At 49.2% G+C, this 24,949-nt stretch overlaps 2 protein-coding genes across 2 annotated transcripts in view; one reads left to right on the plus strand and one right to left on the minus strand.

Moving 5' to 3' along the window:
* Positions 1-72: 72 nt before the first annotated feature.
* Positions 73-6,816, plus strand: LOC137435577 (uncharacterized). Its single transcript, XM_068129475.2, has 2 exons — positions 73-400; positions 3,288-6,816. The coding sequence occupies exon 2, from the start codon at positions 3,333-3,335 to the stop codon at positions 6,396-6,398; it is 3,066 nt and encodes a 1,021-aa protein (XP_067985576.2). The 5' UTR covers positions 73-400; positions 3,288-3,332; the 3' UTR covers positions 6,399-6,816.
* Positions 6,817-9,159: 2,343 nt separating this feature from the next.
* Positions 9,160-24,949, minus strand: part of DNAH9 (dynein axonemal heavy chain 9) — a 241,309-nt gene continuing 225,519 nt past the window's right edge. Inside the window, exons 74-75 of the mRNA XM_078785082.1 lie at positions 21,167-21,556; positions 9,160-14,831 (exon numbers count right to left, since the gene is read on the minus strand). Coding sequence (XP_078641208.1) covers positions 14,604-14,831; positions 21,167-21,556 — 618 coding nt within the window. The 3' untranslated portion in view covers positions 9,160-14,603. The remainder of the gene's footprint in view (positions 14,832-21,166; positions 21,557-24,949) is intronic.

Genomic DNA, 24,949 nt, shown 5'->3' on the forward strand with positions numbered 1-24,949 from the left:
TATACATTACCTTACACATAAATGTTTACTTGTATCGTTTGGATTTCCAAAGAAACAAGTTACCGCCAAATCAGTGGTGTGAATATGTGATGGTTAAAATTAGAGGGTCCGTTACTCCGTTCTGGCCTGAGTCTGAGTGGTCGGTGGTTTGAACACCAGCTACGGATCTCAACATTAAAAAAGGATAGAGCACGGACAGAAAACCATATGTTGGCAACCATAGTGCCGCCTTTATGCATTTAATGGGCGCTTCCTGCGTTGAAGTTCCTTCTATGATCTAAGGCAGTGAGTGGTTCTGTTGGTGTTACGTTGTCGATCGGCGAACACCTTGGTCTCAGCGCGAGGCGGCACGTGCTTGCAGAGCGAGGGACAATAACTTTTGTTTTTTGGATACATACAGGTAATGTAGTACAGTAGGTGTGTAACTTAAACATGCATCGACTCCACACACGCACAGTCGCACACACACGCGTTCATGCATTGGTGCATACACACAAGACCAGATTTACACAAGGACAACCGGGGCACGTGCCACGGGGCGTCCACCACCCAGGGGCTCATCCAGATTCACTATCTGAATACTAAATAGCCAAATTGTGGTTTTCATCTGATGTTTGGATGGACTCTGTGTTGGTAAATCGCAGGCCATAGCACGTATCGGCCTCAGGCTTTTGGCCTTGAAGCCTCGAACAGCTTCTTTCTCCGAAGCGATCGTGTTGTTGTTGTTGTGAAGGTAAGGCCAAAAAATATATATTGCTGGTCTCTGGTCAGACCAAAGTTCCAGAATTGATGCGGCGATGCGGTATTTTTATTTTTATGAAAAGTATGGATTGCACATACGAGTATAAAGGTGTTTTTTGTGTCCTCATGCCTTGCGGTCCGCCTCATCTGCCGTGGCGCCGTCCAGAAAGAAATTAAAGACTGCCAATGGGACTTGTCGGCCTTTTTTTGTAAATAATGAACACAAGCTAAAGTTATTTTAAAATGTATTTATTCTGAAAATCATTAAGTTCTTCAAGCATATTATAGACTGCCATTTCGTTCTGGAGATCGCCTCGCCGTACCGTCAAACATTCCAATGCGTCGATCGCGTCAACACTGCGCATGCGCAAGTGGTCTAACAAGCTGATGGTCTCCCACGATCTCTTCTCCCAGTCCACCATATTATCACAGACACTTACAACTTCATGACAAACGAGATAGGATCCAGGCCTAACTAACGAGACCACCCGCAGCTGTCTAGGCCTTCTGGTTGCTTCACACGAACCCGACAAAGAACGTCTTCGTTTCAATAAATGACAATATCCAGCCCATAGAGGCCTTACATCGCGTGAGCGTCGTCCATGGCAACCGGTTCCGGCCGCCATAAACAACATGGCGGGAAAGCTGTCGTTTGATCAGACGGACCTGTCAGTTTATGCCCGTAGCTTGCCCGTTGAGGTGTTTTCACGGTATTACGAGAACCTGAGGCTGTGTCATCTGCCTGTGGACCCGTGTGGACCCACAAGTACGCCACACACACTCCACACTCCACACATACACCACAAGTACGCCACACACACTCCACAAGTACGCCACAAGTATGCCACACACACTCCACAAGTACGCCACACACACTCCACAAGTACGCCACACACTCCACAAGTACGCCACATACACTCCACAAGTACGCCACACACACTCCACAAGTACGCCACACGTATTCCACACACACTCCACAAGTACGCCACACACACTCCACAAGTACGCCACACGTACGCCACACACACTCCACACGTACGCCACACGCACTCCACACGTATGCCACACGTATGCCACACACACTCCACAAGTACGCCACACGTACGCCATACGCACTCCACATGTACGTAACCAAATGCCTAATCCTGCTTTTCGCTTAGCGAGCGAAGGTAACAACCTCATGAGCCATATCCTCACCTGAGTGCTGCAGTCAAGGCAGCCATGAATCCGTTTTAGCGTTGTGTCGTCCGGAAAACGGTAGAATGACAAGCCCGATCCCTTATGAAATCGGGCTGTACATCCGACAGCACAACAACTCTTTACCATCGTGTAGGGGGCAATTTATATGTGAGACGAGTTTCAAATTGCCGCCATTACGTATGGTGGCAGAAGCAATGTTTTGCCACCCAAGCGGTCACGTGACTAATACGATGACGTCACATGCAACTTCCCTATTGGATTCATGACGTCACGGCACACAAAACTACTCATATCTTTGGAACGGCTGGTTGGATTTGGACAAACTAAACGCAGTTTTGTATGGGAGAACCGTGCGTGAACGTCGATACCAAACTTGAAAAAAAATAATTGTTGACGCGCAGGGTCAAAATCGATGCGTGCGCTGACAAGAACCCGGAAATATATTTTCCTCAGCCTAATGTTGAGGTAATTTTTCCAGAGCAATCCTGTTATTGGAGGTGTAGTTGTTATTGTTGTTGTGAAGGTATGTATGTTATGAATATATGTTTTTGCGGAAGTTCGGTTTCTTGTAAAATGGCGATATTTGCTGCTCCAAACAATCGGAGATTTTTCATTCGGAGAAGGTGATCAGAAAAAACTCAGATCAGAAAAAACTGTTCATTATGTATGCATATGTTGGGACCGGTCTCGGGATTTTTTTTGCAGGGATGGTGGATCCATGTGGCCCAGATGGAATACCACAGTGTGTAGTTACTATAGAACAATATCGGGTTTGGCATATTTGCCCGCACGCCTTGGAGTATTTGCAGGTAACCTGGAGATCAAGGCGATTTGCAACATGTACAATTTGACAACAATGTTTACTTCAAAAACTAACGTGAAAAAAAACAACAAAAAACATACACACACAAAACAAACTGTACACCCATCTTCAAATGCATTATTTGAAGTTGGCGGGGCCTTTTCCATCTTAGGTCCATTGGGGTGGGGCTTAGTGAGACCGGCTTGTTCTTGGCTTTGGCGGTTATTGTAATTTCAGGGTTGTGCACAAAAACGTAAGGGAAAAATTACAGAGGGAAGGCACACACTGGGGAAAATTATCCTTAAACCCTATTGCTAATTAGCACTGCATCATCCCCCGTATGATGCACAATTAAACAACCCTAAGCTACAGTCTCCCTACTTAATACGTACATCAAAATGCTCCTACACGTCACGCGGTCCATGCTACTTCCGATACAGTTCTACTTCTCTTCCGGTATTTTTTTAAATCTTCCACCCATAAACGTAACAGTATATACACTGGAACTGTGTGATTAATGTGTACATTTTGCTTGTCATTTCAGGTTATTTGGTTTTGGTTCTGTTTGTAGACCGTTCTGCAGTGCCCAATGGATTTCCGCAAACGCTCAGGAGATGGACATCGCACACACCATGATCGACGCTGCACAAAACGAAGCTTTGAATCCGGGAGTTCGAAATGTGCAAACGACAAAAAGCATGCAGAGGTTGTTGCAAAGTGGGCAAAGGTGGATGTCTTTGTTACGAAAACGCCGAAAAGCCATGCTGTTTCTGACTCTCACACTAGTATGTTATCTGGGGAACCCATTCAGGTGAACTGGAATGAATCCGACTCTGAATCTTCCAGCGTAACTGGAGAATCACAGGACGATTGTGAGGTAAACCGGGACAATGTCGAGATTCCGGCAGCTGGTGACCCAGAAGCAGAGGACTGTGAAAAGGCAGAGACTAACAATTTGCAAACAGACTTCGATCATGATCAACCGGAGACCAATCAAGGTGACACATCATTGGCTATAAACAAAACCAGTATGGAAAATGACATTGGTGCTTGGCCTGACAAAGTCATAAAGGAGCAGATCGACTACTGGGCCACACAACTTGATGTGACCGAGTTGCAGAACATTGACCAGAAGGTTTTCGACTTGCGTTCGACGAAGCAGCCTGCAGGAGAAAACAGAAGCAGGAAATGCACGACGCACATGTTTTATCTAACGGCGCAGAACAATGAACTGGTGAAACGATTGTGGCTTTGTTTTTCTCCATCGACGGGCAAGCTTTACTGCTATATCTGCAAACTGATGCGGCCCGATGCAGCGATCCAGCTCGCTACAGATGGATTCTGTGATTGGAAACATGCAGGCGATCGTCTTAAAGAACATGAAATGTCAAACGCACATGTGGAAGCGCTCATCGCATTGACTCAGCGCGGTACCGACAAAGGTAGAATTGACAGCGAACTTGCTGCAGAGGCTGAAAGGCAGAGCAGCTACTGGGTGAGGGTGAAAGTATTGAAACGTGTGACGAGTGTAATTCAGTTTTTGTGCGAACGAAACCTCGCATTCCGTGGTTCCAACGAAATTGTCGGGTCGGCTGGCAACGGAAACTATCTTGGACTTCTCGAGCTGATCTCAAAATATGACGACTTTTTGGCCGAACACATCCAGCAAAATGCAGATCGAGGCAGTGGGCACACGAGTTATCTGTCATCGACCATCTGTGAGGAACTGTTGTCGTTGATGGGCAGTCGTGTTCTGAATGAGATTACATCGCACATAAAGGAGTCGAAGTACTATTCAATATTGCTCGACTCGACACCGGACGAGACACATGTTGATCAGTTGACGCTTGTGTTTCGCTACATGGAGGGCGGAAATCCAGTTGAGCGATTCCTAACATTTATACCGAATGCTGGACACAAAGCAGAAGACATGTTTATTGCTCTGATGACATTCCTTGAATTGCACGAAATTGACATCAAGAACTGCCGCGGGCAGTCGTACGACAGCGCAAATGCCATGAGCGGCAAGTACAGCAGTTTTCAAGCGCGAGTCAAGGAGGAGAATAAGAAAGCAACTTGGATCCCGTGTGTCAGTCATTCTCTCAACTTAGTTGGAAAAACTGCTGCTGAATGTTGCTCCACTGCAGTGTCTTTCTTCGACTTCCTGCAGCAGTTGCACGTATTCTTTACCAGTTCGACTCACCGCTACGCAGTGCTCAAGAAGCATGTTGAAGCCGCATCGAAGTCGAGCAAACAGCCCATCTATTTACCAAAGCGTTTGTCCGAAATGCATTGGTCTTGCAGAGTAGATGCAACTAAAGCCGTAGACAGAGGTTATAACGCTTATTCAAATGCACTGGAAGAAATTATGAACGATACACAGGAGAAGGCACTAGTGCGTGCACAAGCCGAAGGTCTGTGGGGCAAGTTGCAGACTATCGAAAATGCGTTCTTTATGGTGTTTTGGGCCGATATCCTGGAGCGATTCAATGCCACAAATCACATTCTGCAGAACCCTTCGGTGGACTTAAATACAGCTCTTGCGTCACTTGGAGTGTTGCGTAGTTTTGTGGAGTCCAAGCGCGGCAGTTTCGAGCACTACGAGAAGCTAGCGGTGGAAAAATGCGGCAATGCAGAGTGGGCTGAGCTTCAGAAAGGTGTACACCGATGCAACGCTCATATGGATGACCCAGGAACACCACGGCCTGATCCAGGAACACCACGGCCTGACCCAGGAACACCACGGCCTGACCAAGGAACACCACGGCCTGACCAAGGAACACCACGGCCTGACCAAGGAACACCACGGCCTGATTCAGGAACACCACGGCCTGATTCAGGAACACCACGGCCTGATTCAGGAACACCACGGCCTGATTCAGGAACACCACGGCCTGATTCAGGAACACCACGGCCTGATTCAGGAACACCACGGCCTGATTCAGGAACACCACGGCCTGATTCAGGAACACCACGGCCTGATTCAGGAACACCACGGCCTGATTCAGGAACACGACGGCCTGACTCAGGAACACCACAGCCTTACTCGGGAACACCACAGCCTGACTCAGGAACACCACAGCTGGTCGTTGAACAACCTCATCAGGACTCTGCTGCTAGGCATTTAAAAATTACCTCATTTTTGCCAGTTATTGATAGCCTATCGAGTGCGTTACAACAGCGAATAGAAGCATATGATGAGATTTGCGGATTGTTTGGTTTCTTCAGAAAGCTGCACTCGCTGAGCTCTGAGGAAATTCAAGCTGCAGCAGCTAAGTTGGTCAGGGAATTCCCTGATGATCTTTCAAATCCCGAGCTTCAAAATGAACTATGTCAATTTGTTGTTTTTTCTGGAGCTTTTTCTAATGAGAAAACAGGTCATTTGAGCTTGGAGCACTTTTGGTACACACTCATTATTGACAAACGTGTGAGCTTCACTTTTCCGAACATCATGACCGCTCTGCGCATCTATCTTGTGTTGATGATTACAAACTGCAGCGGTGAACGCTCATTTTCTAAGCTCAAACTGATATACAACCGCTTGCATACATCTATGACACAATGTCACATGACCTGTCTTGTTCTCTTGTCAATTGAATATGACTTACTGCGTGATATTGACTTCTCTGATGTAATTCATGACTTTGCTAGTTGAAAGGCTCATAAGGTACCTATCCATGTTTCATCAGTATCTGTCTGCCCACCTGTGTCACTATCACTATTAGATCGTGCAACATTACATGTGTCTGATTGTTGTTGTGAATTATAGTCTACTAGCAGGGTACCCATCACTGACGGAGGTTCGTAGATGTTTCACCTGAAATGAGGGAAAAAAAATTTTTGGAGTGTGTATTGGTAGAAACGGGAATTCATTGTAAATATTCAGTGAGCAGATGTTGCAATGGGTGCAGCTGGTAACCTCAACCCATTCCACCAGCAAAGATTTCTTGTATATTTGGAGGGTGTGTATTTTTTGAAGTTAGCTAATTTGGTAATCTTTTTTTTCTACAAACCTTCTTTCCACCCTTGAGAGTAATGTTGTTATATGAGCAGTAAAATTACCTCTAAATCGATGTATAGGTTGTGTTTGTACTATTTTCGGTTTTTGAATGATTAGCGCATCTGAAAGGTTACGTGATTCCTTCTTTGTCGATCTTACCGATCATGGTAACATCTTAATCAACAGTTATTTTTCACATCTGACAACATATTTTATGATCGGAGCTCACCATCTCGCCAATTATATCGGTATCTGGGTTGAAATCCGAAAAACATTTGGGCTTTTTATAAAGCTTTGTATATATGGATCTGCCCTCGGAGATCATGGCGACAGGTGGTGGCTCAGGTGTTTTTAAGTTATGAATTGTGAGAAAATAACTTTTAAAACCCCTATTTAGGTGCATCATGGTAAAATATGTTATCCTATTAAGTTTTGTGTTGATTAACCTTGGGAGTTCAGAGGAGTCAGGTCACAAACAAACAAACAAACATTTCACTTTCACAAACATTATATATATACTGTATATATATATTAACCAGTGTAGCAAATTTACTACAAAAATTGGGCATTCAATGGGTATTTGACAAGTCTAGTTGGAAATTGTTTCGCTAATACGTATAGTCTGCATTTAGTTGTTCGAAGGATTTTTATTTCCTGTAATGGTGTAATCCGATACCAGGAACATATAAAGCAATGCTTCTCAGTTTGTTACTTATAGTTCCATTACTCAAAATAAATTAAATGCAGCTTGGAAGTTGTAATATTAATACAATATCGTTTTGACAGGCTAATTGTATGCTTAGCCAATCTTCAGTTGTCTGGAATCCATTAGTGGTAATAAAAGCCCACAGAACAATCCTGAAATTACGTATTTCATTCAATAATGCAGCTCGTGGAGCCTGAAATGTTGTTAAGGCAACAATACAAATCGAAAATTGAATAGGAGTGCCACAGAATAAGATATGAGTTTTGGGTGCCATCAGTGAAAAAGGTTGAACACCACTGCTTTACTTCATCATTGGTGGTGGAAAGGGTCACTATCACCCATATGTGCCCCGGGGCCTCCACCACCATAAATCCAGCGACACACACACACATCTCGTTTTTTCATTTCTGTTCCTTACAATTCTATCCCTCTCTTTCATTCACAGACACACACACACACACACACACACACACACACACACACACACACACACACACACACACACACACACACCGTGACATTATACATGACATATGTTACATGTCGACCTCAGGGCACCACACCGAGTGCACCGGTAACCCGGAAGGTGTCACTGCAGAAAATAAACAGACACAGGTGTACCCTTAGTGTTGTTATAAGGGTGGAACCAACATACGGCAGGAGAGGGAAGGGTAACTTTATAAGGAACAAGTCAGGAGACGACGATGGTTCATGAGCGAGCGGTATTCAATAACAAAGGACAGACTATAACCAAAACAGGCCCGGACTGGGGGTTCGGGGGCCCACTTGGCAGGTGTTGGCCCCCGACATGCGGTGTACATGCATATTTACAAAGGTTATGACTATGAGGTTAGTTAGCTACACAATACTGAAAATTCGGTTTGATTCCGACAACTTTGAAAATTTGACCTTTGTGACCTTCAATGGTCAAAGGTCGAAGATTCTGAAATTTGTTGGAAAACTTGTATTTCATGATGTATGTGATAATATAAGATCATGTACGACATTTCACCCTATCAGGAAGCGAACAATGTAATAAAACCATCAAAAATCGACTTTTCTAAATTTCGTGACCTTGTGACCTTGACCTTGGGGTGAAAATGAAAAATCGAGCACCGTGGGGCATGGCCTAACACATGGCATTGGCCTAACCAAATACCGAAACCCCTGTCAGATTCCACCAACTCCCTCGGAGAAGATGTAGCTTGAACTCGATTACCCCCTAAGAAGACATCTTTTTCGGGCGTGGCTCCGCCCACAATGGGCGCAATACGCCCACTCGAGGCAGGACACAACTAGATCATGATATCAACCTCCCACCCAAGTTTCATCATCGGATGTTATCATCGGGTAGTTATGCTGCGGACAGACAGACAGACAGACACACACCCATGACAAATATAGTGGTCACTCTGTTTGATAACTCGTGAACCAATATTTATTAATCCCTATTGTCTACATTAAGCACAATGATATTGTTGTGGAATCCGGTTCTGTCAACGTAATAAGGGATGGGGGGGGGGGGGGGGTGAAGACCCCGTTTCCCCCACAGACACCCGATCCACGGGGTCGTCGATCGCGACTAAACTCGCGGCCGATGGGTTGCTAAGGAACATCAAATGCCAATCCCCTAACCACGGGTGAAGGGTTATTGGTCACTACCCAAATACCTTCGAGGCCACTTGGTTAGAAAGACCGGGAATTGAACCACCTCTCGCGATTTCACACCTTATTCCAATCAGTGCACCGAGCGTTTTTTTTTCGTTGGTGTGAATCACTGTTATGCTGCGTAATTTATGGACCTAATTAAAGAGTCAAATTCGGTTCGGACTATGCTGGGCCAATGGGGGAAAAGACATACACGAACAGGTTGAAAGGAAACTAAATGTACACTTTTATTTATTATTCACGGAACAAAGACGAGAGGCAGGCTTATCAATTCTTACCTATCTAAATCCCAACAGGCACCTTGCACACACACACAGGGGATGAATCGCACAGGTTAACTCGTACCGAGCAATGTGCAGCCGCGGATTCGGGTTCGCCAGCTTCTGCGCGCAGCTCCCGGGCCGTTCAGGATGCGCAGCTTGCAGAAGGTCCGCAGGACTAACCGCCACGTCAGTCAGCACGAACGACGATCCAGGTCGGGGAACGATTCATTGCAGGAAGGACGAACCAGCACGTCGGACAGCCAGCTTGAAGGATGACGATGAGAGAGGGCAGCCAGAGAGAGGAGAAAAGTGCGATGCACATGGGTTTATATCGGGTGGAAAATCTCCCTAGAATGCTCCACAGGCTCCCATTGGCCGAGGCAATACTGGTAGTTTGCTGGTGAAGTTTACCGGGGAAGTGTCCACGGCCGGATTGGTTGTTTGCGTGTCCACAATCTCTCATTGGTTGTTTGCATGTCCACGATCTCTCATTGGTCGTTTGCTGGTGACGTGTCAAGACCTGATTGGTTGCTTACGTGTCCACGACCTCTCATTGGCTGCTTGCTGGTGATGTGGCCACACCCTCTCATTGGTTACCTGCTGGCGACGTGGACAGTTCTTTTAGCCACGCCTACCACAGTCGCGGTTGATCACGTGGACTGTGCTTGTAGCCACGCCTACCTGCACATGAACAACGTATTTGTTCTATCATACGAAGGTTTGAAATCCTGCCTAAACTCAACGCATATTTGCTTTAATTACTACACAATGGGAAGGGAGCTAATCTTTACATTTAATAAGAAATAACTGACTACTGCAGGCCACATGTTGTCGTGTAATTAACTAGAGGGGGTATTCTTTATTGCAAAACCACAACAATATTGTTGCACATTTGGAAATGTCCCCGGGAAGTTGCATCCAACACAAAATAACTGGAGTTTCGCTATTACCATAGTGATTGTTTTGTTAGGTTCGCCATCCACCAGGGGAAAGGGAGATGTGTTGTGATTGTAGATTGAATCTTCCCCATTGTTACCTTCCCAAAATTAACCATCAATGTTTCAATCAAATATTCACCAGACCAGCGCTGCAATAACCACAATTCTGGCATCTGTGTCCTCGTGGCATTGAGGAGGCGAATAGGCCCCACCACCGCGAGCTCGAGTGACACGGGATTGAAGCAGCGCACCTTAAAGTCCGGTTTGGCAAGGATCCGGAGAGCGTTCAGCAGTCTATATCGTGGGGCCGTTCACAAAGTGGAATGCTGAGAGACATGGTCAGGTTGATGGAGTATTGAGGACCGCCAAGCAAGTCCTCCAAGCGAACGATGAGGAACGCTGGAGAACGCCAACCAAGCGCTCGAAAGCGAGGTTGGCGGAGAGCTGAGGAACGCCAGGCATCACGAGAAGCACCAAGCGAGGTTGGCGGAGAGCTGAGGAACGAAGGGCATCACGAGAAGCATCAAAGGTAGAGCAGCGAGTGCTCTAAGCGAGGTTGGCGATGAGCTGAGGGATGCCAGCCGTGAGAGGCGTCAAGCGAGCGCTCTAAGCGAGGTTCACGGAGAGCTGAGGAACGCCAGGCATCAGGAGAGGCACCAAGCAAGTGCTCTAAGCGAGGTTGGCGGAGAGCTGAGGAACGCCAAGTGTCATGAGAGGCACCAAGCGAGCACTCTAAGCAAGGTTGGAGGAGAGCTGAGGAACGCCAGGCTTCACGAGAGGCACCAAGTGAGGTTGGCGGAGAGCTGAGGAACGCCAGGCTTCACGAGAGGCGCCATGTGAGGTTGGAGGCGAGCTGAGGAATGCCTGGCGTCACTCAACTTAGTTGTTCGGACAACTCAACTTAGGAAGGGTGCCGGAGTGAACTCCATTCAATGTACAATGTGCGCTGAGTGGGTTCATCAAAAATGTAGTGATCTGAGAGGGTCATTAACCAGTGTGGCAACTACATTCAAGTGTAAGGTGTGCACAGAGGGAGCTGCAGATGGAGGAAATGTTGAGTTGGATCTTGGAGACGGCGTGAAGCTGGAAGGTGTGAAAACATTTTGCTACCGAGGAGACATGCTGAATGGAGAAGGTGGATCAGACTCGGCAACGGTTGCTTGAGTGAGATGTGCATGGAAGAAGTTTCGGGAACTGAGTGGCGTGCTGACGAGGAGGGGTGTCGTTGAAGCGGAAGGGAAAGGTGTATGCTGCACGTGTGAGAAGTGTTATGATTTATGGGAGCGAGACATGGGTAATGAACGTAGAGCAGCAACGAAGGCTGGAAAGGGTGGAAATGCGAATGGTTCAGTTGATGTGTGGAGTATCGTTGAGAGAGAGGAAGACAAATGATGAATTGTGAAAGATGATGGGAATAGCACCTGTGATGGATGCTGTGAAGAGAAACAGTTTGAGATGGTTTGGTCATGTGTTGAGGAAGGATGAAAGTGACTGGTTGAGAAGAGTGATGGAAATGAATGTAGAAGGAAGTAGAGGACGGGGAAGACCGAGAAAGACTTGGCTAAAGATGGTGGAAGAAGAAACGCGGGCAAGGGGGTTAACAAGGGGAGATGCAGAAAATAGGGCAAAATGGAGAAGATTGTCATGGGGACCGCAAGGCTAACCCCCGCTCTAGCAGGGAAAATGGCCTTAAAATGCCTGTTGTTGTTGTTGTTGTATAAAACGGGACACTCTGCGACCAACTCGGAATTGATTCAATTGCAATCCAAATATCATTATTAGCACATTGATGAATCATCCTGCTTGTGAAACACCGGGATGACAGGATTCAAACCCAGGCTATACAGCTCAGAGGTGAGTGTGCGTACCTCTGGGCCATCCTTTCAGACTCCTAGCAATACTCATGTACGAGTACCAGCCAAACCATACAAGTTATGCAAAATAACCTTAGCAACAATCTTATTCAAGATAACAGTTGATGGCAAGCAGCTCATCAGCAGCAACCACAATCTACCCAAACTGAGTCTTAAAGATTTCGATTTAATGGTTGTATATGAACTCCTATACAGTTTATTTAAAAGGTCAATGGTTGTATGTCAAATAACTCATGTACAGGTTAAATTGTCATTGGCATTGTTAATTCGCACTCTTTAACAGGCAATTATCACTCCCTTTTGGAACGTCATTACTTCCTTCCTCTGGGATATGATCTCTCACATTGAGAATTGGGCCTGTTCTTTGGCTATTTATATTGTATTTGTTGTTAGTATTCATGGTTATGGAAATCAGACAGGTGTGTGCAACTCTCCAAATGGCCCAACACCTTTTTCCAGGATTCTAAGGATTTTCCAGGATAAATTTTCCAGGATAAATAGTTTGCACCCCCCAAAAACCTATTGGATATTGATTGGAAGTTATCGGAATCAAGACCATTCTAAAAGAGAAACATTTGTGTTGCAACAGCTTCTTAATTATATTAATTGAATACTCTGGAAAGTGTTTTGAGTTGAAATTTTCTGCAGGAAAAGCAGTGGCCTGAAGATGATCCATCTGGAATTTGAGTTGGATGTAGTACATTACCACCATGGTATTCCTACTGTTTGCCAAAATTAGAGGAATGAAAACCTTCACCAAAAGGGTCGAGTGCTGAGTCTCAAGAGTTGGAATCTTAAATCACAATTTATAGTTTCCACATCCTAAACCTGACAATGATGTCACCTTCCCTCATGGGGTTTCTCTCTTGGAATGAGCCCCCTAACTCCTATACCCACAACATTTAATTTCACATCCCTTTCTAGGGAAAGGTTATTAGCCCCTGTTGGACCTAGTCCAAATATGGATTGGGTCTTGTCTGTCCACAACCATATCTGGGAGATGTATGGACCGATTTTGTCCGTTCTTGACACAAAGACAATAGATGACGACGTACATATGCACATAATTTTATTTCACGATGTGATCAAAGATGGCCGACTGGCGGATATTTTACTTGTAAAAAAAACCCCGATGTCGATCACGTCCTCCAACATTTCTCGGATATGCATTTACCGATCTTGTTTAACCTTGGCACACAGATAATGAATGATGGCTTACATAAGCACGGCATTTTCTTTCGAAATCACATCCAAGATGGCCGACTGGTGGCCATTTTGTTACTTGGCTGTGTCCTCAACCACTTCTCGGACATGCATGGTCCGATTTTGTTGAAACTTGGCACAAAGACAACACATGAGGGTATGCACATGCAGAAGATTTTGTTTTGTAATCCGAGCAAAGATGGCCGACTGACATTCTTTAACTTCGTACAGCAAACTAACTAAAACCACAGAGGCTATGATATTTATGTCTTCTTCTTCTTCTTCTTCTTGTTTAATGTGCACAATGAAAATTCACAAATTATTCAAACGACTCAATTTAGTCAAAGGTTTAAAGCCAAATCCAACGGTTTAAGTCTTGGTCTCTTCTGGTCTTCAGCCCCTCATCTCAAGTCGTCGTGAACAGTCTGAACTAATATTCCAATCTGAACCCACGCTTGAACCCCATATCATATTCATTTGTCCATTGTCTGATAATGTCCTTATAATTCTTGTAAAAGTACATTGATGTCACCTAATGTCTGTCTTGCATGTCGTTTATGTTTATACCAATAAAAGGCAAAAAAATCTCTCTCTTTCTTTGTTCCTTATGCACGGCTACATCTTTTAAGGTACAAAGTCCAAACTTGGGGTACAAATACAACTTTGTGCCGGGGGTAACTTAGGCTATGTGGCCGCGGCCTCATGCGGGGTTGTGGGGCGGTTTGGGGGGCATAAATTGTCTATGTAAATGTGTACTGTGTAGCGCCACCTAGTGGTGGTGGAGAGGGTATTACAATTTCCTGTTTTACCTGGGCAACGCTGAGGTTAAAGCACTCTTGGCACGGGAATTTCACAAATTTTTTTCAACTTCTCAAGTTTTCTCGGGCAACGCGGGGTACTTCAGCTACAGTATATAAATAAGCTGCAAGTTAAGTCTGATTTGAAGACTACAGGTCTGATAAAAACTAAGTGATTATGACATAAAAGCATGAAAAAGGAAAATTTAAGTGTAAAGGCACATTATTGCAATTTACACATTGATCAACTTCTTCCATGACCATAAACCACAAGGAGGATGATCTAGTACTTCTGAGCTTTCCAGCAACAAAGCAATTATACCTTGGGTGTGTTTGTCAGGATATTCTCAGCTAAACTAACTAAATGTCCACACAAATGTGGCATCCCGTTCTATATAAGGAGAATGTTTCTCAGGCTTGCAGCAATAGGGCGACTCCAGCTAGCGTCCATTTGGCAGGATTTTCTCTACTTGGCAAGTTAAATGCCCACACGAAGGTGGTACCCCGTTCACGGGTTCTATACAAGGGGCAGGCATACAGACTCCGTACGTCCTGCCTGTCACGGGGTACGGCATGCAAGAAGATGACAGGCATTGGTGAGCAGAGCTCCATCAGTCGAGACTCGGCCAGTGCTCCAGCCTGGTAAAAAAAAACAAAAAAGGTCAATTGTATGTTAAATCATGTCACATCATAGTTTGTGACATAACAAGGCATTTGGCAGAAAAACCAAGCATGATATGGTGCTTGCCCCTTTGCTAAAAAAAAACTAAGCATAAAATGCCCTTTTGGTTACAAGTCTTCTCTGGGAGCAAATGTCCTTGAAGCTATCCGGTTCATGGATACACTTGTTCCATTGTAGTTGGCAGCTTCAGTGTATAATTCTTTAAGATGTGCAAGTCCAAGTCGATCGGCAGCACAGGACATAATTAGTCAGACGTCTTACCTGCAAGGTATTATTTAATACTAGCAGGGACCCGCAGAACCTCCGCGGTAAAAGCCCTTGCTCAAGAGAATGCCACATAGTTAGTTGGGCAGTGTATAGGCAACAGAGTGTTGCCCTGATCACTCCAGAAAATAAAAATAATAACCTGGGTTTGAAGCAAAAACATGCCCACTGCCAAAGTGCATATATAATTAATCATGGTTATATAACTCAGATAGATTCCAAATGCACTGGCACATGGGCTGGCACAAGAGGCCTGAAGCCGAAGGACTGAAACCTGAGGCCTATATGCACAGTCGCCTTCACAAGGCCCATGATGCCTATTGGCTTCAACCTTTCGATATTTGATGATCCTTTTAACAGTCGCTTTGGTCATTTTACACTGAACGGAAAACTTTTAGCGAGGGCATGGCAATTGTGAATATGATAGCTCCGAAGATGTATTTGGCTTGGCATAGCAACAACATGGTGGCTTTGACTGAGACATAGCTCTCCTTCTCCTTTTGCAGAGCTTTGCATAGCTCTTCTTCCTCTCCTCTCGCCACTCTTCCCCCGTCCCCACATTGCGTCCGACCAGATACATTCAAAACGCATATTAGAATACATTAAATGCCAATATTCGTCCGATTTTCTCACTTTTTGCTGCAACCGAGACTTCAACTGTCTTAGCGACTACGAAACATCAGGTGGTGTATTAGAGATGAGATAAAGCGGTGAAGGAGTCTGAATGGACTTTATATTACAGGCCTTAATTTCACATCAAATGCATTTTGGTCTGAATGAATGAATGAATGAATGTCGTCCAATTTTCTTCCCGTTCTTTGCAATTTAGTCTTAAACCATCTTAGCGACTATGAAAAGGAAATGAGATGGTGAATTACAGTTTAGGTAAAGCCGTGAGAGATTCAGAAAGTGCGAGCCTTATAAAAGAGGCGAATGAGGTCTCAGAGATATGCGGAGCGAACAAAATGGTGGAGATTCGATTGTGAAGCCCCTCCCTGAACGGACGGACAGACAGACTGGTGGAAAATGTATGTGGAGATAGAAGATAGATAGATGGTAGGTTTCGTCACCTGAAGCTGATGTTTCGGGTGTTAACGTGACGTTGAAGCAAGGGTTTAATAAGCGAGATCATTTAATAATCAGATTTTCTAAACAGGAGTTGAGGGAGGCCTTCATTTGACAGAGGCCTTCATCATTACCATAATTATCAAAATATTATCAAATTGACATTGTGGCGGACACAAAAGCCCACTGGCGTGGTGACATCATTCCACGCACCAAGTGGGCGGTGGCCACGCCCGAGGGGTAGGCGTGGCCTCATGATATACACCGGGCGACCAGCCCGGAGGAGTTCAGTGTTACAGTGTAGTCTTACAATAAAGACGTTTATATGTTACCGCTTGTCCGCTTCCTCCTTGCTCACAAGCAGCGCGCGTAACGCCGCGCTTTACTGGTGACCCTCGACGTTGGATCTGCCGGAGCGATCCTTCCACACGCGACGCCATCGCCATGGCCGACTTCGTCAAACTTCCGGAATTTTGGGAGGCTCAGGCCGAAGTCTGGTTCGTCCAGGCCAAAGCCCAATTTCAGCTTCGGCACCTCACCGGCGATGACACGCGCTATTGCCACGTCGTCGCCTCCCTCGGGCCCGGCACGGCCGCTCGAGTTGTGTCCGTCCTTCGCCACCCACCGAAAGGCCACAAGTACGAGGCACTCAAGCGGCTACTCCTAGCCACGTTCAGCCTCACGGACGACGCACGGGCCGACCGCCTCCTGGATCTCCCCGAGCTCGGTAAGACGCGCCCGTCGGTCCGAATGGACCATATGCTGTCACTGTTGGGCGACGAAGCCCCCGGTTCGCTATTCCGGGCGCTTTTCCGTCGCCAACTTCCAGCGCAGGTTCGCCTCGCGTTGGCCGGGACCGGGCTAACGGAACCCCGAGCATTGGCGGCCGAGGCGGACAAGTACTTCGCCGCTTCGGACACGCGGGCGAGCGTCGGCGTGGCCGTCACGGCCTTCGACGCTGATGTTCAGCAGCATGTTCCACAGCATCATCTTCTACAGCACGCTGATGTTCAGCAGCACGCTGATGTTCAGCAGCACGCTGATGTTCAGCAGCATGCTGATACGCACCTCGTGAACGCCGCCACGCCCCGCCCACCGCCGCGGCGAAAACCGCCACCGCGGGGAAACCCGTCGACTCCACCGGCCTGGCGGAGCCATCCGCGCTCCTCCAGCTCCACCACCTGGTGCTGGTTCCACGCCAAGTTCGGCCACGAAGCTCGGCGGTGTCATCCGCCGTGCTCCTTCAACGGGTCGGGAAACGCCCGGGCCGGCGCTCAATAGTGGCGATGAGCACCGGCCGTTCGAGCAGCCTGCTGTTCATAACGGACACCTTCTCCGGGCGCCGTTACCTGTGCGACACGGGAGCGCAGGTGAGTGTCATTCCCGCCGGCACGTCAGACAAGCACGCCGCGGGTGGGGGCCCCGCGCTGCTTGCCGCGAACGGGACGCCCATCCGTACGTACGGAAAACGCTGCCTCTCTCTGCGGTTTGGAGGGCAGGTTTTCCGATGGACGTTCGTCACCGCCGACGTGCCCATGGCACTGCTTGGCGCGGACTTCCTGTGCGCTAATGGGCTCCTGGTCGACGTCAAGCGCAGACGGCTTGTCCAGGCCGAGACGTTCAGCTCGCTCGCTTGTGCGTTGCCCAGCTCAACGAGCGGCTTGCCAAGCGGCTTGCCGAACGATTCGGTTCCGGCCACGTTGGTCTGTACGCTTCCGGCAGCGGACGCATTCACCCGCCTCCTCGCCGGCTTCCCGGCCCTCACGCGGCCCACCTTCTCGGCGGGGGCCGTCAAGCACGGGGTGGCCCATCACATCCCCACCGTCGGGCCACCGGTCTACGCCCGGGCACGCCGCCTCGAGCCGACGAAGCTGGCGGTGGCAAAAGCGGCGTTCGCTACCCTGGAGCGACTCGGCATCGTTCGGCGCTCAGAGAGCGCTTGGGCGTCGCCGCTGCACATCGTGCCGAAGCCCGGCGGGGGATGGCGACCGTGCGGGGACTATCGCCGTCTCAATGACGCCACGACTCCCGACCGCTACCCCGTCCCCCACATTCAGGACTTTTCCGCCCGTTTGGCGGGCAGGTCCTTCTTCTCGAAGGTGGACCTCATACGCGGCTACCATCAGGTCCCCGTCAGGCCAGAGGACGTCCCGAAGATGGCGGTCATCACGCCATTCGGACTCTTCGAGTTCCTGCGCATGCCCTTCGGTCTGAAGAATGCGGCTCAGGCGTTCCAGCGACTGATGGACAGCGTCCTGCGCGACTTGGATTTTGTCTACGTCTACCTGGACGATATCCTCGTCGCCAGCGCGTCCCGTGAAGAGCACCTACGCCACCTCCGCACGCTCTTCGAACGCCTGGGCCAGCATGGCCTGATTGTGAACCCCGCAAAGTGCCGGTTCGGCGCCGCCACAATCGATTTTCTGGGGCACCGTGTCACCAGGCACGGAGCCGTCCCCCTGCCGGCCAAGGTGGAGGCGGTGAAGGGGTTTCCGCGCCCCCGCACGATCAGAGGGCTGCAGGAGTTCCTGGGCATGGTGAACCTTTACCATCGGTTCCTGCCCCGTATCGCCCAGCTCCTGCGCCCCCTGCACGAAGCTCTCCGAGGTAAGCCGGGCAAAGGCGACGTTACCTGGACCGAGCAGATGGACACGGCGTTCACGGGCGCGAAGCTCGCCTTGGCTAACGCCACCATGCTCGCGCACCCGGCGCCCGATGCACCGATCGCCCTCACCACCGATGCCTCGGACTACGCGGTGGGCGCGGTGCACGAGCAATGGGTGCGTGGAGCTTGGCAACCGCTGGCGTTCTTTAGCCGGCAGCTTCGCCCGCCCGAACGCCGTTACAGTACCTTCGACCGCGAGTTGCTCGGACTTCACTTGGCGGTCAGGCACTTCCGCCATCTGCTCGAGGGCCGGGCGTTCACTGCCTTCGTCGACCACAAGCCGCTGATCTTCGCGATGGGCAAGGTCACCGAGCCGTGGTCGGCCCGGCAGCAGCGTCACCTCTCGGCCGTGTCCGAGTACACGACGGACATCCAGCACGTCGCGGGGAAGGACAACCCGGTGGCGGATTGCTTTTCCCGGGCCGTCGCCCACGCAGTCCACCTCGGCATCGACTATGCCCGGATGGCAGCGGACCAGGCCGCTGACCCCGACGTCCAGGCCTTGCGGACCGCCGTCACGGGCCTCCGCGTCACCGAGGTGCCATTCGACGGCGCGGGCGCGGCCCTCTTGTGCGACGTCTCCCTCGGGCGTCCTCGCCCCATTGTGCCCGCGGGCTGGCAGCGCCAGGTGTTTGACGCCATCCACGGCCTGTCCCACCCGGGCGCGAGGGCCTCCCAAAGGCTGATCGCCGACAAGTTCGTCTGGCATGGCCTCCGGAAGGCCGTCCGCGGCTGGGCCAGGACGTGCCTCGCGTGCCAGCGCGCCAAGGTGCACCGGCACACCCAGGCCCCGTTGGCCCCGTTCACGGTGCCGGAACGCCGGTTTGACCACGTCCACGTGGACCTGGTGGGACCTCTGCCCCCCTCGCGGGGTTTCACCTACGTCCTCACCATGGTGGACCGCACCACCCGGTGGCCGGAGGCCGTGCCCTTGGCGTCGACAACGGCGGCCGATGTCGCGCAGGCTTTCATCGCCACCTGGGTCGCCCGGTTCGGTGCCCCCTCAGACATCTCATCCGACCGCGGCCCCCAGTTCACCTCGGAGCTCTGGGGGGCGGTTGCGCAGGGGCTCGGGGTCCGGCTGCACCGAACCACGGCCTACCACCCCCAGGCTAACGGCCTGTGTGAGCGATTTCACCGCTCATTGAAGGCCGCGCTCCGGGCCACCCTCCGTGACGGCGGCTGGGTCGACAGGCTCCCCTGGGTCCTGCTGGGCCTCCGGACGGCGCCCAAGGAGGACCTGCGCGCATCCGCGGCGGAGTTGGTCTTCGGGCAACCGCTGCGGGTGCCGGGCGAGTTCCTCCCCGACTCCACGGCACCATGGTCACGCACAGCAGCGCTCCGCTCTGCAAGAGACCGCCCAGAGGTTCGCCCCGGTGCCAACGGCATGCCACGGGCACCCAGCGACGCACGTCGCCCCGGAGCTTCGCACGGCGGAGTACGTCTTCGTCCGCCACGATGCCCATCGGACACCACTGCGGCCCCCGTACGACGGGCCTTTCCGCGTGCTGGAGACCGGGGCGAAGCACTTCACCCTGGACATCGGCGGTACTCCTGACCGCGTTTCGGTAGACCGCCTCAAGCCGGCCCACCTCGATGTGGACCATCCACCGCCAGAGGCCCGACCCCCACGTCGGGGCCGCCCTCCTGCGGGCGGACCCCTGGCACCGCCCAGCCCCGCCGCCCCCCGGTCCTGCACCCATCCCAGGCGCAGCCAGGGGCATCCCACCTGGCATCCCTGCACCCCGGACGCCGCCGATCGCCAGGGGGCGCTTCGGCCGGGTCATTCGTCTGCCCCGCAAACTGGCCCTCCAGGTGCGCGGGAATTCTGGGGGGGCGCGTGTGGCGGACACAAAAGCCCACTGGCGTGGTGACATCATTCCACGCACCAAGTGGGCGGTGGCCACGCCCGAGGGGTAGGCGTGGCCTCATGATATACACCGGGCGACCAGCCCGGAGGAGTTCAGTGTTACAGTGTAGTCTTACAATAAAGACGTTTATATGTTACCGCTTGTCCGCTTCCTCCTTGCTCACAAGCAGCGCGCGTAACGCCGCGCTTTAACATCATCATTGTCTCATAAGATCTTTTACATCCACAACATCAATGCAGAAAAGACAGCTTGACGTCTCCTTCGTGTTTATGTTGCCATACTTTTGTCACACTGATGTCCAAGCTTCCCTATTCTTGTACAACATGATAGAGAAGAAAGTGGTGTAAGACTGATGTCATTAAAAATCATGTCGGTGAGATGTTCCGTACTACCAGGGTATCCCATCGTGCTCCATCCAAAAGCATACCTGGACATCCCAGCGTGCTCCCTCTGCAAACATGCCGTACACAAAAGCACCGTCACGGGGTGATGTGACGACTTCGTCATGACTTTTCTTTGTCACGTTACATTGGAGACCAACGCTATCCAGTGGCCAGTTGCAGCGACGGGCCGTAACTTGCAAGATGGCCATCAAAAAGGCCTGTGGATTGAAAAGACCCGAAAGCCAGATGATCGGCAGGGTGGCCAAATCCAAGGACCAAGTCTCCAGCTGACGCGTTCGAGCCAGGAAATCTGAGAACCAGCCTCCTAAGCTGGCCAGTGATGGGTACGCACATCTTGCCCAACTTGCTGGAACTTTATCAAAGAAGATCGCAGCGAGTAGATCCTCCATGCTTGTGGTCATAGTCAGCTCACCCTGAAACGAGGGACAAGAATAGATTAAACCAGCGGCCCTGACGTCAGAACAACTTGAAACAGAGAATCGGAATTAGCAGTGCTGAAACACTGTCCGGAATAGAAACACAATTTCAAACTTGCAAATTACAAGCAAAACCTCCATTTTTATTGTACATCAGTGTTTTACATAAAAACCTGCTGGATGGTACTGTGATACACTGAGGATGGACAAAGCTGCAATAGAGAGGATACAGTGGAGTCCAGCTAGATGTATCTCTAGACTAGCTTGACTAAGCTATGAGGAGCAGCTGAAGGAGACAGGATTTTATACATTAGAATGGAGGCGGTTACGAGGGAATATTATACATATGTTTAACTTTTTTTTTGTTTGTTTTTTGTATACAGAGTCGAGGCTCGTGAAAGAGCTAACATTTATCAAACAAACAAATCAAACAAACAAGCAAACAAAGTATATAAAAAGGGGAGCGGTCGACAAGATGGGGAGAGAAGGGGAGGAAGCACACAAACACAACATTTGAGAGCAGGGACATCGGGAGATGTGTGGGAGGGAGAGGGCCTGGGGGGAGGCAGGATAGGTATAAAACGCAAGGACACCAAGGACTTCCAGGAAAGAAGTCGGCACCTCAAAAAAGTGGATTTGGGGTGAAATTAGCGGGGGTAGAAAAGATCAAGGTTTTGGATTGGGGAAGATAAGAGATGGTGGTGAACAGCCGTTTTAAAGACCTGGAGGGAGGAGTGGGATTGAAGGGAGTGGGGGAGTTTGTTCCAGAGGCGGGAGAAAAGAGGAATGAAGGAGTGAAGGTGAGCAGAGAGTCTTGATTTTGGCAGTTTAACCATAAGAGGGTTGCAGGCAGATGTTGTGCGACCTGTAGGAATATTTGGGGGACAGAGCCCGGAGAGAGCTGGAGGAGCAAGGCCGGAGAGGAGTCGGTAGAAGACGGAAAGACCACCAACCTGCATGCGGTAAGTAAGTGAAAGGCCCTCGGAGATAACGTCATCGCGGGAGATTCCAATGATTCTGAAAAGTGTTGGAGAGTGTTGACAAATGTTGGAGAAATAGACAGAATCCCCACAGAATAGACAGTGATAGGTCCTGGGCCCAAAACTGCTGAGACTAAAGAAGAGGTAGGATGGAAATAATAATAACCTGTGAGAAATTAACAAAATGTCCAAATTTAATTTTAATAATCACTACCAATTATTCTCTGCCAAAAGGTCTTATACTCGTGGTAGTGACTGGTGCCATGAATAACTAGAACAGTACTCGGTAGAGAGCATACCTCCGCCAGGCTGAACAGTTTATGTTTTCTATCCCACTGATAGGCCGGATCTGCATCCGGACCTGAACCAAAATCGAATTGGCTTATTATCATCACCTACCACACTCATCCACCAAGTTTTGTCCGAATCCGTCCACAACTTTTTGAAATATCGTGCTATATATTGTTTTCGGCACCATCTCCCAATGGTGAAGAATCGCTCAAAAAGATTAAGAGTTCCCGTCTTCGGATCTGGATCTTCTCCAAAATCGAACCAATTCGTCCCTGTCACCTACCAAACCTGCCCACCACATTTCATCCAAATCCATCCACAACTTTTTGAGTAGATATCAGAGACCAGTCCTGAAGTCCTAAGTGAATGACCAGACTCGCTGGTACTGAGGCAGCTCTATGAGAATAGACAGAGATGGTGACTTTCACACACATGATCAGATGAACCAATTGGAGCAGAGGAGAGCCAGAGATGTTAGCGGGAAAGTTGGTGATCACGAAGTCCAGAAGGGAGGATTTGATATTAGGAGAAATCCGCATGGGAAAGTTTTTACAGATCGAGTCAGTCTCATGGAGTCACAGAAGCCCTTTGCTGAAGTGCCATGGCTGGTGAGGTAGGTACCAACACCCAACCAATTGGCGTGGTGACAATTGAAATCTCCACATATGAGGAAGAGAGGGATGGGATAAGTGGTTAATAGTTGGTCCATTTTGTCTGAGATGTAAATGGAGTCGTCACTGTTTGGAGGACGGTACACCACAGAGATGGGAGCGGAGGGGAATTCACAGTCAAAGGTACTCACTCATGGGGTTTGGTAGGTGTCATATCAGTACACGGACAGTGAGATATGGGATTATCTATCTATAATTCCAGTAATCTCTGTGTGTGTGTCTGTGTGTATGCGACCGCTGTTTCTCGACAACTACTGGTCCGATATACTTGAAACTTGCCAGGTATATTGCTGGGGACCTGAGGATGTGCCTTTTCAAGGTTTCATATTAATCGGACAAGTAGTTACCGAGCTATGTCCAAAAAACGATTCAACCAATCAGAGAGCAGCGAGCTATCACGTGTGCTGAACGTGGCGAACAGACTCTGCCTCGGACGGCACATTTGAGAGCGTATTCATTTATTTCATGTTGGCAAACTATGTTGCCACTATGTTGGCGTTAAACTATGTTTTAAAACTAATTAAAACTAATTTGCGATTCTTTCGCTTTCCTGCGCGTTTGTGCACGCTATGGCGATTTCTTTACCAAACTCCGCAAGCCGTTCGCTTTGGACCAAACCATTTCATGTAAATAGAGGGGGGGGATTGTCACCGTACTCGCAAGCCGTTCGCTTTGGACCAAACCATTTCATGTAAATAGAGGGGGGGGATTGTCACCGTACTCGCAAGCCGTTCGCTTTGGACCAAACCATTTCATGTAAATAGAGGGGGGGGGATATAATTTTAGATATATATATAGTACGGGCATGCCCTAGTTGATATAAAGTGCAACTCTGCCGCCAGGACTGGGTTCAGGCCTATCAAATTAGAGAAGACAAAAATAGCCAGGAAGAGACACTAAGGAGTCAAAAAATTCCTGCGGGAGGAAGGATTCTGTTAAACAGATGATGTCCAGTTTATCAGTGCAGATTTTTAACTCATCTGCTATTCTTACCATGTCCCCACAGGTTGTATAAATTAAGTTCTGTATTGCGTTTATGATAGCCCCTGATAGTCCCTGGTGTTGGGCTAGCGGCTAGGGTGCCAGCTTAGGATCCTAGGATCCTGGGTTCGAATCCCGGTCGATCGCTGAATTAACGCCAGGGGGGTTGACTCAGCCTGTCATCCTTCCGAGGTCGGCAAATTGAGTACCAGTTCACTGGTAATTCCCTGTTTGTCGTAAAAGGCGGCAAAAAGGGTTGGCGACAGGAAGGGCATCCGGCCGTAAAACATTGCTTCAAAAAGGGGACCAAAAAACAACAACAACCACGGTTCCCGAAAAAGGCCAACCCCTGCTTTGCGGGGGAAAAGGGCCTCTAAAGGTGGAAAATTGCGTTTATGATCCATATTTTTCCTCCACCACTGAAGGTGGATGGAGGCTGTTTTCACCCCTGTATGTTTGTCCGTCTG

Source organism: Myxine glutinosa, chromosome 9 (genome assembly GCF_964187855.1).
Source record: "Myxine glutinosa chromosome 9, kmMyxGlut1.1, whole genome shotgun sequence".
Taxonomy (NCBI): Eukaryota; Metazoa; Chordata; class Myxini; order Myxiniformes; family Myxinidae; genus Myxine; species Myxine glutinosa.

Excerpts from the sequence above, each read along its gene's own strand:
- LOC137435577 (XM_068129475.2), top strand. The coding sequence starts at position 3,333 with ATGGATTTCCGCAAACGCTCAGGAGATGGACATCGCACACACCATGAT.